The 14,588-nt window shown below is 35.0% G+C and overlaps 1 protein-coding gene across 1 annotated transcript in view; it reads left to right on the forward strand.

Moving 5' to 3' along the window:
• Positions 1-14,588, forward strand: part of DTWD2 (DTW domain containing 2) — a 107,880-nt gene that overhangs the window by 72,533 nt on the left and 20,759 nt on the right. Inside the window, exon 6 of the mRNA XM_019964665.2 lies at positions 1-14,588. This exon is cut by the window's right edge and continues 20,759 nt beyond it. Coding sequence (XP_019820224.1) covers positions 1-171 — 171 coding nt within the window. The 3' untranslated portion in view covers positions 172-14,588.

The following is a 14,588-nucleotide window of genomic DNA, read 5'->3' on the forward strand; positions in this document are numbered from 1 at the left end:
ACTTTGCTTCGCCCTCTTCAGGCTTTATGCTCTTTCCAGCTTCAGCATGGTGCTCAAATTCGCCTCAGCAAGGAACATCTTCTGAAAAATGGATTATATCCTAAGCCAATGCCAAAGAACAAACGCAAACTCAGGAAAATGGAACTATTAATGAACAGCGTTAAAATTTAGTACAATTGTTCTTATGGTGCTAGTTATGATAATCTGCAGCTGACAATACCAGGTTAACTTTTTTATACATTTTAAGTCTATGGGTTTTTGTCTAAAGAATTAAGAGTTACATACTAAACTTACCTAGAAGAAGAAAGTAATCCAAATAGCCATAAAAACAAATTTCACTTACTCAATGGAAAGCAGGATTTATTTCATTCTATATTGTTTTAAAAATGTACCTCTAATTTTTTTTTTTTTTTTTTCAAATCAGTAATTTGAAATGTGATTAGTTAGTTTAGCTGGGTTAGAAGTTCTTATTTATAAAATGGAATGAAAGGAAAATGGTATGCCTGATTGGTTCAGTATTGTTTCTATGGGTGTTTAATTACGTAAAGACCTACAGTAGAGGATACCTATAGCAAGTTACAGTCTTGTACATGAGCTTTATAGCTTGAAATAAGTAGCAAAAGAAAATGATAATCAAGTAATTTAGGTTGAAATTTTATTTCATAAATAAGTATTTGGGAACTAAACTTGAATTCAGCTAATGTGATTTAAGTGTGCTATTAATTGCCCTAATTTTAAAAATTAAAGTATGATTAGAAAAAGTACATTTGATATATAACATTATATTATTATGTATATAATAATATATATTATTATTGGTATTTATATACAGTAATGATTTGGTATTTCTATACATTGCAAAATGATCACTACAGTGTAGTGATCTGGTTAACATCTGTCACCATGCATAGTTACAACAAATTTTTTTCTTGTGATGAGAAGTTTTAAGATTTACTCCATTAGCAACTTTAAACTATACAATATAGTATTACTAAGTATAGTTGCCATGCTATATATTATATCCCCATGACTTAAAAAATGGGCCTTTTTGACCTTCTTCACTCATTTCATTCCACCCTCACTTCTACTTCTGCCTCTGGAAAACACCAGTCATGTTCTGTTTATCATAGAGCTTGTCTTTATATAAGCTTCCCCCCTCCCCGGGTTCCATATATAAGTGATATCATTTCTTTTTCTTACTTCACTTTGCATAATACCCAGAAGTCCATCCATGTTTTTGGAGATGGCAAGATTTCATAATTTTTTATGAATAAATACTATTCCTTTATAGATCTACACATATTAATATATATATATATGTATGTATACCTACGTATATATATACACACACACACACACACATACACACATAGACAAACACACACACATGCACACATGTGTCTGTATCACATTTTCTTCATCCACTGATGGATGCTTAGATTGTTTCCTTGTCTCGGCTATTGTATATAATGCTGTAATGAACATGGAGGTGCATATATCTTTTCAAGTTAGTGTTTTCTTTGGATAAATACCCAGAAGTGGGGTCACTGGGTCATATGGTAATTCTGTTTTCAATTTTTGAGGAGCCTCCATGCTGTTTTCCATAGTGGCTGCATCAATTTTTATTCCCACCAATAGTGCACAAGGGTTCCCTTTTCTCTACATCCTTACTAGCATTTATTATTTATTGTCTTTTTGGTGATATGGCCATTCTAACAGGTGTGAAGTGGTAGCTCTTCGTGGTTTTTATTCGCATTTCCCTAATTATTTTGTGATGTTGAGCATCTTCTCATGTACCTGTTGGCCATCTATATGTCTTCTTTGAAAAAATGTCTGTTCAGATCATATGCCCATTTTTAAATTGGATTTTTTAATATTTAATTTTATTAATTATTTATATATTTTAGGTATTAATCCATTATTAGTATGTGACTTGCAGATATTTTTCCCTGTTTAAGTAGGTTGCTTTTTCATTTTGTTGATGATTTCCTTTGCTGTGTAAAAGTTATTCAGTTTAATGTAGTCCTACTTGTTTATTTTTTGCTTTTATTGCCTGCCTTTGCTTTTGGTGTCAGATTTAAAAAAATCATTGCCAATCCCTATGTCATAGAGCTTATTGCTTATGTTTTCTTCTAGGAGTTTTATGATTTCTGGTCTTACATTTTAGGTCATAATACATTTTGAGTTGATCTTTGTGTATAGTGTGAGATAGTGGTTCTGTTTCCTTTCTTTTGCATGTGACTGTATGTGGCTGTTTAGTTTTCCCAACAGCATTTATTGAAGAAAATTTCCATCCTTTATGGTAGACTAATTGACCATGTAAGTGTGGGTTTATTTCTGGGTTCTCTATTTTGTTTCATTTGTTTTGTGCCTGTATTGTACTTTTTTGACTACTATAGCTTTATAATGTATTTTGAAATCAAGGAGCATGATACCTCTAGCTTTGTTTTCTTTCTGAAGATTGCTTTGACTATTTAGAGTCTGTTTTGGTTTCATACACATTTTAGGATTATTTGTTCTATTTCTGTAAAAATGCCACTGGAATTTTGGTAGATAAAGCACAGAATCTGTAGATTGTCTTGGATAGAGCTGTAATTTTTAACCAGGTGCGTGCCATTTTGAAATAGCAAACATTTTCATTTTTATGCAATCTGAATAATTTTAGATTTCTCAGTATTCATTGAACAGATTTGTTGACTGTGATACCCTACTGATATTGAAGTTTTCACATGGAAATAACTGTAGAATGTAAGACTACTATAATTTTGAGAACAAATTTAAATATTTTTAGTGGGCAAAAGCTTTCAATTTAAGAAAATAAATTTTCCTGTCCTCTTGGGAAAATATTTATGGGGATTTTTATATAGAATAAGAGATGTATATGTATATAGAATAAGAATTTCTAACTCACATTTACTCCAGTTATATACACATTTAGGCAAGAAGAGGGAGTTCTGGTTTTTTCTTTACTACTAGAGTTTCCTGTATATAGTTTGGAGTTGTAAAGAAAAACTAAACATTAGATTTAAAAGTAAGCTTTATACTCACACACACACAGATTTAATTTTTCTAGCATACAGAGCTTTTTAAAGTCACTTACTCTCATTAAGCAGTTTTAAATACATTTAAAAAACTATCATTATTAATATTTTTAGTTACTAAAAATTTTCAAAATGTGTAGTATTATGTGAGAATTTAACAATCTGACTTTTAAAAGTTGTTACTTTTTTTTATTATATTAGTTGACTTTTAACTTCAGATGCTTTGTATTTGGTTGAGTTGCCTGGACTAGTTCCAGATTTTGTGGATTTGTAGCTGATAGAAGACTTTACATGTAGACTCTACACTTTGATGTAGGGTAGATTATTTTCTGAATTGTTATTTAAGCCATGTGGTTAACTCTGGAGAAGGCAAAGGCACCCCACTCCAGTACTCTTGCCTGGAAAATCCCATGGACTAAGGAGCCTGGTAGGCTGCAGTCCATGGGGTTGCGAAGAGTCGGACACGACTGAACGACTTCGCTTTCACTTTTCACTTTCATGCGTTGGAGAAGGAAATGGCAACCCACTCCAGTGTTCTTGCCTGGAGAATCCCAGGTTTGGGGGAGCCTGGTGGGCTGCCGTCTGTGGGGTTGCATGGAGTCGGACATGACCGAAGCGACTTAGCAGCAGTTAACTCAGAGAGTCACTTATATAAAGGTGACTGTGTGTTTCATCAGCCTGTTTGTGGTGGGTTAAAAAATCGCTGTGTATTGTGAAAATTTTATGTACATAAAGTATTGAGGACTACGGTATACAAAACAAGTCACAGTGCTTAGCAGCTTTCTGTAGCTTAGGTTATAAAATGTATTATATGGAACATGAGAATTTTATTAAGAAAAATTATGTCCCCCCACTTTAAGACTCCAAACCAGCTTTCCTTAGCTGTAACCATTACAATATTAGGGTCTTTTCCCTAAGATTTTGGAAGGAGGAAGCTCTTCACCACCACCGTTGTTAGTGAATTATGTAGAAGAGCACTTTCATATGGCTTTCTTCATCACATATCCTTTTCCTCATCACATATCCCCATTTAATGCACTAAACTGGCTGTTTAAAAATGTGATCATGTTAATAGAGAATCCTTTCCATTGAATGATGTTGAATTTCAGAAAGGTAAATTGTTGATCATGGATACAACTTCATTGGTGTAGAAGTAAATGTTATTGATTCTCTAAGTAAAACATTAGTTTTGACTTAGTAAACTTAAAAGTTTTATGTAACTGGATTTTTACTATATAGAGTTATTCCTTAAAAATAGATAGGAGTTTTTAATAAATTTTTATAGATAATTGGATGTTTTTATAGATTAGTAATACTGTGCTTTTTTTTTTTTTTTTTGGTAATAATGTGTTTTAGATGTGTGAAACTTTGAATCTAATTGTTTGTAGCATAGGATAAGCCACTGCCTCTTAATTCCTTTAGCAGTTTTAGTAGATTATAATAGATTAAAATTTGTGCAGGAAATCAGTGCTCCTTAACTTACTCTATGCTGATGACTTGGCTTCCTTAGTTTATTAAAAAAGCATATTAGAGAAACAAATAATTGTTTATTAATCTTTAATAATTGTTCACTTGAACTAACAACATAAGAATTATTTTTAAAGAAATTTTATAGTGTAAGGGATTAAAAACACTGAAATAGATATTCTTTGAATAAGAGATTATAATTTACTGTTACTTAAGAATATACTGAGGAATTTAGACGTTTTTAAAAGTACATATGCCTCAGTATTATTTTCATCACAGATGAACTCTTCATTAATTTTGTATGCTAAAAGTAGTTATCCATTTCTGTCTCCAGATATGTTATTTGCAAGGTGAAAAATCTCTTATTACATTTTTTGCATATATTTAATTTTATGGGAAACATAATTGATATGAAAAAGGCAATAACTTACAATGTGAAAAATATCAGATTTTATAAATGCATATTTTTAAAGCTTTATTAAATAATTTTATTTATAAAATTGCATCTTTCTTAATATAATCAATGAAGAAGCAGTTAAAAATATACATGAAAAACCATGATTTTGAATCTAAAATGTAAGCTTGCCTTTTCACATCTCTGGATTATCTGCAATTGAAATGAAACCAGTATTTTAACATACAATTAATAGTATTGTTTAGTAACTCTTAGAATTTTTGCAAATTCAAATTCTGTGGGGCAGACAATGACAGATACTTTCACCCATGATGGGTAGTCTTTTATAAAAGAAAAATATTTAGTGAATAAAGTAAAAATAAAAATGAGTAGAAACAGTATCTTTCAGGCAAAATATATTAACAAATTGGCTATTTCTTTAATTTATAAAGGGTTCATTCAGTAAGTTAAAGTGGGAAAATTGGATTATGATGTTACTTTTTGATTTTTTAATTTGTGCTAATTGATTTCATTACTTTTCAGAGTATTGGTCTTCATTTTAGCTTAATGTTTATTAATGTTTATTCTTACAGAGTATAATAATAGTTTTTATTTAGAACTTAACATTTGTAATTCGTAATATCTAATATTCAGTAGATTAATAAAATTAATTTCCATTTTAAAAGAAATCATTACATGACTAATGACTTAATGCTTCTACTAATTTTTGTTGATAAGTTATTTGAATTATTTCAAAATTAAAATTGTTATGTTTTATTTTTATGGTGTTTATCAACATTATTATTAAAATATCTTGAATGATTAATTTGAAATATTAATATATGAATCATTCCTAGTATTTTGCATCAAAGAACAAAATGTTAGGCAATATATCTCTCCATGCATCTACCATTATTTTGGATAGTTGGCTGTGGTGCTTTAGTAGTGAAATAGGCTTTAGTATTTATAAAAATTCAAGGTCAGTATATAGTAAGAGTGTCTTACGGTCTGTCTTTTATGTCTGTTAGTAGATAAATCTTGGTCTACGTAGTGTTTCTCAGTAATTAGTCCAATAAACCATTTATTTAGTAAATATTTTTATGTAGCACTTAGTATGTATCAGGCACTATTTTAAGTACTAAAGAATATAGTGATGCTTGAAGATAGAATCCTTGTGTCCAAGAAGCTGAAGTTTGGTGGTTGGAAACAGATGTAATAAAATAATTTCAGGTATTGATAGCTGTTACAGAAGAGAGTCCAGAAGTAGAGTATGACAGTTCAGGAGAGCAGTTGGTAAAGGCCTTGCTGGACAAGGTGACTTCTCTCTTTTTTTGCTAAATGATGAGAAGGATACAGCACATAAATAATCTTAAGGAATTTTTCAGGGAAATAATCATTCAGAGGGATCAAAGGACAGGAATTTTTTTTTTAAGAGATATGCGATATTAAGGATAGCTGTCTGGGTAGATTGGTAGACTTGCTGAAGAAAAAAAATGACAGATTTTTGAATCTGATTATATTTTTTCAGTGAAGAAAGTGGTAAAGTTATTAACCAAGTATGAAGAAGGCTATTGAGATATGTTTATGGAGAGAGAGAATGAGGTATTTATCGAGAGCGGGTTTACTGGGGCAAGGAGTAGGACCATTTGGCATTGTTGTGTAGCCCTTTCAGATACATGAGTATACATTTGAAGTAGATCTGTGTATGTGAGTTGTGTATGTGTGTACTCTGTGTTCTGCTGTGCTGCCTAGTCCTAGAGGAAGCAGATGATTGGATTGAGGTGTTGTTAGATGAGCCCACGAGAAGGAGAGAGGGTAAGGGAGTTGGGGGTACTGTGTTATAAACTAGACCGCAGACTCTGGGATGGATGAGGAGAGAAGGACATCTAGACCATCTGTGTGCAAAGCCTTTTCGGTTGTGTCTGACTCTGTGACCCTATGGGCTATAGCCCACCAGGCTCCTCTATCCATGAGATTCTCCAGGCAAGGGTACTGGGTTGCCGTTTCCTTCTGCAGGGGGTCTTCCCCACCCAGGGATCGAACCCATGTCTCTTATGTCTCCTGCATTGGCAGGTGGGTTCTTTACCACTAGTGCCACCTGGGAAGCCATCAAGTAAAGAGTCAAGAAGCTGTGGAATTGGATGGTCAAGTTTTGGGGTCTGGAAGTCCCCAAGAATAACAGGAGTAGTGGTGGAAAGTAGCTGCTGAATTCATGAATGAGTGAGGGGAAGTGACTGGAGGTTAATAGGTAATGTCAACAAGGAGGGAAAGGGGTGATAGTCTGGTAATGCCTTTCAAAGGTGCTATAAGTTTTTAGTGAAGAAAGAGGAAAGAACAAGTGAGTTTGATGGAAAGTGACAAGGGCCATCAAGGAGAACTACTCTGTCTCCAGGGTTTGAGGTACCAGGGATGTGAGAGGAAAAGCAGCTTCCACTTGAGAGGACCACAGAAGCAGCGTCCTAAGGGAGCAGCCAGTTGCACTTATGGTGAGGGAAACATTCAAGGATAGGAGAGCTTACTGGTAATTAGGTTGAGCATCTAATGTATTATATAAATGAGGGAAATTTTATCTATTGTGTGTGACACCGTACAAACAGTAAAGTGATATGCTGCTGCTGCTGCTGCTAAGTTGCTTCAGTCGTGTCCGACTCTGTGCGACCCCATAGACGGCAGCCCACCAGGCTTCCCCGTCCCTGGGATTCTCCAGGCAAGAACACTGGAGTGGGTTGCCATTTCCTTCTCCAATGCATGAAAGTGAAAAGTGAAAGTGAAGTTGCTCAGTCGTGTCCGACTCTAGCGACCCCATGGACTGCAGCCTACCATGCTCCTCCGTCCATGGAATTTTCTAGGCAAAAGTGATATAGGAATGTTCAAATGGTATTACATAGTCACCCTATTGATCACTGACCATGAATTCTAAAAGGTGCAGTGGAAAGATTTGTTCATTGTGTATATTTTTCCCATACTACCAAGGAATTAAATCAGTTTCTGAGGACACTGACCTAGTGTTCCACAAATTTAACTCAGTTCTGATACTCCTGAGTGCCGGGGTCCAGCCCGGGTGGATCCAGGGAATTTGAAGCAGGGACGGCGTCGGCGAGGATCAGGAAACAATTGCTTAATTAAATGTTAATTAAGGATATAAAGAGTGGTTAAATAAGGATAGCTCAGTGAGGAAATACAGTGGAGAAAAGAGGCTGAAATAAGGATAGCTCAGTGAGGAAATTCAGTGGAGAAAAGAGGCTGAATAATTCATCCAGAAGGTGAGAGAAAGAACGACATGGGGAAACCAAGTTTCGGTGAACAAGGCCTGCACTTTATTTTCCAAAGTAGTTTTTATACCTTAAGTTGTGCATAGAGGATAATGGGGGAAGGGATAGGGTCATGCAGTAAGCCAGGCTTTCTTCCTGCAAACTTATCATATGCAAAAGTTTAGGTGATTTGCATCATCTTCTGGCCCGGAGGCCTGTTAACATTTTAAGACCCTTTCTTCAGAAAACTTATTTTTCTCTAAAGGTGATTAGTCAGGCGCCACCCTCCAAAAGCATTAGATAAAGTTGCATTCCTATAGGGCAAAGGTGTGATGGGCTATAACAAGAAAAAGAATTAACTCAAGGGTCCAAGGTTACAAACATTAAAGCTACTACCTACACCAATTATATTAATCAATACACTGCCAGGGACACAGCAGGTAAGGGATATGGAAACTTAGCAGCAAACATTGGCCCAAAAAGTGAAAAACCCTTCACCAACACAATTTCTCATCAATCTTTTAACTGCCCAAAGGAATCTGTATTTAGACAGTTTAGAACATCTCATGCCTCTCACAGTTGGGAGGCTCTGAGCAATCACATGTGGTCGGAAAAACCTATTCAGGCAGGCTAGAGGACTTCCAAAAGAGTTTGTAGGTTGAAACACTATCACACCCAGGAACTTTATTACCTGGAGCTGTAAGTTAACTTTTTTTTTTTTTTTTTTTTTCAGAGAGAGGTAGTAGGGCCCCCGTAAAGTCAGAGGTGTAGGTGAGAGCACAAAGCAGAAAGTAGGCAGACTCTGGTTTTGGGGGTAGATGCTCGAGAATTTTCAGGGGGACTCCTGGGGCTCGATCCCGCCTTTGCGTATGCCGAGCCTCCTTCCTCATGACCTTTGCCACGGGCGGAGCTCCTGCTCCTGGCACCTGAGAGACAGCGGTGGATTCCACAGACTACAGTCTTAACCTCCCAAGTCACTCCCCTGCCTCAGGTCCAGGTTGTCACCTGTGCCTTCTGACCAGCTGGCTGTAGACTGAAAGGTCCAACAATCCTTGCCTTGGGTTGGATTAGTTTGCTGCAGTGGCCCACAGAACTTGGAGAAACATTTTACTTACGAGATTGGCAGTTTATTATTGAAGGATGTAACTCAAGAAGAGCCAGATGGAAGAATTACATAGGACAAGGTATATAGGATGGGGCCTGGAGCTTCCATGCCCTCTCTAGGCTCATCACTCTCCCTGAATCTCCATATTTTCACCAACCTGGAAGCTCTCTAAACACTTTCCTTTTTGGATTTTTACAGAAGCTTTGTTATATAAGTATGTTTGATTAAATCAATGACCATTGGAGATTGATTCACCCTCAACCACTCTCCTCTTCATGGTCTTTCTAATTATGGCTTATTTTACTTAGAGTTATAACCTCCAGAATCATCCATGTTGTTGAAAATGGCAGAATTTCCTTTTTTAAAATCATTAAACACACACATGCACACACATACTACATTTTATTTATCCATTGAAGGACACTTAGTTCACTTCCATATTTTGGCTGTTGTGAATAATCCTGTAGTAACATGTGGGTACTGAAAGTTTCAACCCTCCAATCCTGTGGCTGGTACTCCTGGCAGCAGGCCCCCATCATTAAGTGCTTAAAAGTCACCTTGTTAACATAAACTCAGGGTTGGTTGAAAGGGGTTTGTTATAAACATTAGGACCCCTTTATTGCTTTTATCACTTAGGAAATTCCAAAGATTTTAGGAGCTCTGTCAGAAATGAGAAAGAAGATGAAATACATATTTCTTGTTAAAAATCACAGTATCACAGTTTGTAAGGATAGGAAGAGTAGGAAACGGATTTTTAGAGAAGTCTAGTGGTGAGTCTGTAGGATGACAGATAATCTTGGAAGTTTGCATTTCTTATTGAAATGACTGGACATGTAAAGTATGATGGGACTCATCCTGAGGTCAGAACACTCAGTAAATCTTTAAATCCCAAGAATGTTTTTATATTGTTACAAAGGAATAATTGGAAAATATGATTGTATGTATTTATATAATGTGATGATTTGATATACATATGCATTATAAAATGATTACCAAGATCAAGATAATTAACACATCCATCACCTCACGTAGTTGACACTGGCAACTCTTTTGTGTATCTGGTGAGAATGCTTAGGATCTAATACACAAAGTAACTTGATATTTTTGTATACTGCAAAATGATCATCTCAATAAGTCTAGTTAATATCCATAACCATACAGAATTGCAATTTTTTTTTGCTTGCTGTGAGAACTTTCAAGATTTACTTTCATAGCAACTTTCAAATATACACATATTATTAAGTATAGTCCCCATGCTGTGTATTAGATCCTCAGAACTTATTCTTCCTGTAACTGAAAATTTGTGCCCATTGCCCTGTATCACCCTAATCCCCCCTACCCCAGCCCCTGGTAACTACCATTCTATTTTCTTTTCCAATGAAATTAGCATTTTTTTTTTTAACATTTCACATATAAGTGATATCATTTAGTATTTGTCTTTCTTTATTTTACTTAGCATAGTGCCCTCCACTGTACATCCATGTTGTTGCACATGGCAGGATTTACTTCCTTTTTATGACTGAATAATATCTGTGTGTGTGTGTGTGTGTGTGTGTGTGTGTGTGTGTAATATTTTCTCTTAATCTGTTGACCCAATGAAGTACATTAGATTGTGTTCGTGTTTTGGCTATTGTGAAAAATGCTGTAATATGAGGATGCAGGTTTGTCTTAAAGATTCTGATTTTAATTCCTTCATATGTATACCCAGAAGTGGGATTGATGAACCATATGGTGGCTCTATTTTTTTATTTTTTGAGGAACTATCATATTGTTTTCCATAGTGGATGTACCATTTTTACATTTCTACCTGCAGTGTTTAGGGGTTCCCTTTTCTCAACATTTTTGTTCTCTCTTGTGTTCTTGATGTGTTTTGTTTTCTTTTGTTCTCTTTTAACAGGTATGAGATGATAACTCATTGTAGTTCTAAACTTTTTTATTTCTTTATTGAAGTATAGTTAGTTTACAGTTACATTCTGCAGTATTCTTGCCTGGATAATTCCATGGTCAGAGGAGCCTGGCAGGCTACATGGCGTTGCAAAGAGTTGGACACGACTGAGCGACTAACACTAACATATTAATTTCAGGTGTACCACACAGTGATTCAATTATATATATGTATCTGTGTGTACATATATGTATCTGTGTGTGTATATGTATATATATATATTCTTTTTCAGATTCTTTTCCATTATAGGTTACTACAGAATATTGAATATATTCCCCTGTGCTATACAGTAGGTCTTTGTTGGTGATCTGTTTTATATATAGTAGTGTACATACATTAATTCCAGCCTTCTAAATTAGACGGGATAAATTGCCTCTCCTCCTCTTTCCACTTTGGTAACCATAAGTTTGTTTTCTGTGTCTGTGAGTCTGTTTCTGCTTTATAAATAAGTTCATTTGTATTTTTTATTCCACATATAAGCGATGTCACGATACTTGTTTTTCTCTGACTTCACTTAGCATGATAAACTCTTAAGTCCATCCATGTTGCTACAAATGGTGTTATTTTGTTCTTTTTTAATGGCTGAGTAATAATTCCATTATACACGCGTGCATACACACACACACACCCCACTTCTATAACCATTCATCTGTCAGTGGACATTTAAATTCCTTCCATGTCTTGGCTATTGTAAATAGTGATGCAGTGAACATTGGGGTGCATGTATCTTTTTGAATTATAGTTTTCTCTGGATATATGCCCAGGGGTGGGATTGCAGGATCATATGTTAACTCTGTTTTTAATTTTTTAAGGAACTTCCATACTATTCTCCATAGTGGCTGCATAATTATGGTTTTGATTTTCATTTCTCTGATGATTAGTAGAATAAGACCCAACTGTATACATTCCATAAGATGCTCCAAACATTTTAAAAGTCAAGACAAGGTTAAAGGTAAAAGGTTGGAAAGAGATATACCATGCAGATTTTGACTTTTTAAATTTTCTAATCCATGTTATTTTATCCTTCATCCAGCATATATATATTTAACACCTAGTAGCTGTCAGGTACTGTCTTAAGTACAATGTTGTATGTTTTAAAAAATCTAGTTATTTGGATTTCCCTTTATTTTGAAGTTAGGAAAAGTTGAGAGTGGTAGGAGATTTTCACATAAATGTTTGTTCCTAAAAAAGTCTTATTCTTAAAGGAAAAAAGCCAACTTGCACAGCCTGACTGTCCAGTTAATTCTTTTTTTATGGTTATAAATGTCTACCAGAAAAAAACAGAATACTTTTAGTCACAGTGGTAGGCATCAGCAGTCTTTAGTAAATCCTTTAATCCTGTCTGGATCTTTATAAGGAAGGATATAACAGTAATATTTTATATGTATTTGTTTGATTAAAAAGTTGTTTCAATGCTTGTGATCTAGTCATTAATTCTTTAATGTATTACTTTAGAAACCATGTCACACTTACTTCCTTTCTGAATGGGGAATGGAATCTGAGTTTTCCTCTTGAGTGCAGGATGTTATTCTCAACATGTGGTGAATCCCTGTCAGAAATGAATAAAAGCTTCACTAGATGTTTCTTATAAAGAAAATTAATTTTCTTTTCTTAACCTACTTCACTTTATTATCAAAATATAATCAGAAAAAGGATTATAATATATGTTGACAGGGCTTTCCTGCAGAGAGGTTGTTCCAGTTGACTTGCTGATTTCTACAGGAAAATTCCTTGCCTAGTGCATAATTTAGGTATGGTAGTAGCAAGGGAGTGCACTGACCAATGATTTCAGTGAAGAAATCATGTTAAAACCAAAATATTTCATGTAAAATGTATGATTTCCTTAATGTTCTTATTTAATATTTAATAAATCCAGCCCTGAAGGATAGTCTTTGAAATGCAAGTTCAGCTACCTGACTGATACTTTTGCATGCCACAATTAGAGCTGTCAAAACAGTCTTTTAAAAATAGAACCAGAAAGAGATTGAGTGCTTGTTGTCTGAAGTTGTACTAACATTACTTGATGTGAATACAGGATTTGCACAAAAGATGAGGCTAGAAAAAACTTTCTGGCTCTAAGTACAGCACTACCCATAACATGCATCAAAGGAAGCGTGTATTTTTCAAGGCTATGGTGAGATCTTTTAATTATTTAGATATATATATGAAAAAGCAGGCATAGCCAAAAAAAAATTATGAAGAAACATGTAGGTAAACATTTCTGAAATTTGCTTATGGAACAAAGAGCCTCAAATATGTTGTTATAATATGGAAAAGAAAATAGGGCGATATATGGAGAATCCTAAAATAGTTATTCATAAAGGACATCATACATCTGACAGAACTGCTTTTAATTTATTATCTTAGGACTGCATAGAGTAAGTGAAGTAAGGTAATAAATAGCTCATCAATTCCTAGTCTTTTCTTTTGCAAAACATATTTTTAAATGATCAAAATCTGAAATGTTTCCTAATTCACAAATAAAGTTCTCATTCTGCATTGCTAAGAATCCAGCAATCAGCCAAACAGAATTGCGTAATTTAGATATAGTTCTTGCATTTAGATTGGATATAGATACAGTTTTTGCATCAATTTTTTGCTCCTCTTTCACCTTTTTTGCCCGTATATTTAAAGCAGTCTAGAAAAATTCTCTCCCTTTCTCTCCCTCCCTCTCTGCATTCTTATAGTGACTTAACCTGATGTTATTGTAAGCCAGGTTCCTGACTGTCAGATATCAAAATTCTGATAGAAATTTTGTGACAAATTCTGTAGCAGCATCTCAAACATAATGTCAGGGGGTAAATCGCCCCACTCCTTTTAAGTAGAAAATGAATGATAAAATCTGTACTGTAATGTCAAGTGTTCTGCTCTCAAACTGCCTAACTTGCTCAAAAGTCAGGAAGAGCAAAGAGAAACATTGGTCCCTGCAGTATGTGAAATTTTAAAATGTGTATGTTACCTTTTGAAGGAGAAACTAAATTGTTGTTTAAAGGTTTTTGGCTAAAAGCTTTGCTATCTACTCCCCAGTAACTCTCCCTTGGCTTCATATTGTGATTATCTCCAGCTGAGTGCTGGAGATGGGCCAGCTATGGTTGGTCACTGCATTAGAGTGCAGGGAGTACCTGTACCTGAGGTAAACTGTTAAGAAAGTGAAACTCTCAGGCCCAGCAGAAGAAGAGCCCTTAAGGGCACTTGGCAGTTCCATTAGCAGTTATGCCAAAAAGAGAAAACCCTGTGGAGCCTGGACCAGGCTGACGCATGCTCATCCTCCCTGTGCAGAAAGAGTGCTCTGAATTGTGGAGATGCTGCTGCCCAGGATCCTTAACATCCTGTGATCTCTTTCAGGGTTGCCTTTCTAGATGTGGGGTTTTCGTTACTGTATCTC

Source organism: Bos indicus, chromosome 7, assembly GCF_029378745.1.
Source record: "Bos indicus isolate NIAB-ARS_2022 breed Sahiwal x Tharparkar chromosome 7, NIAB-ARS_B.indTharparkar_mat_pri_1.0, whole genome shotgun sequence".
Lineage (NCBI taxonomy): Eukaryota > Metazoa > Chordata > Mammalia > Artiodactyla > Bovidae > Bos > Bos indicus.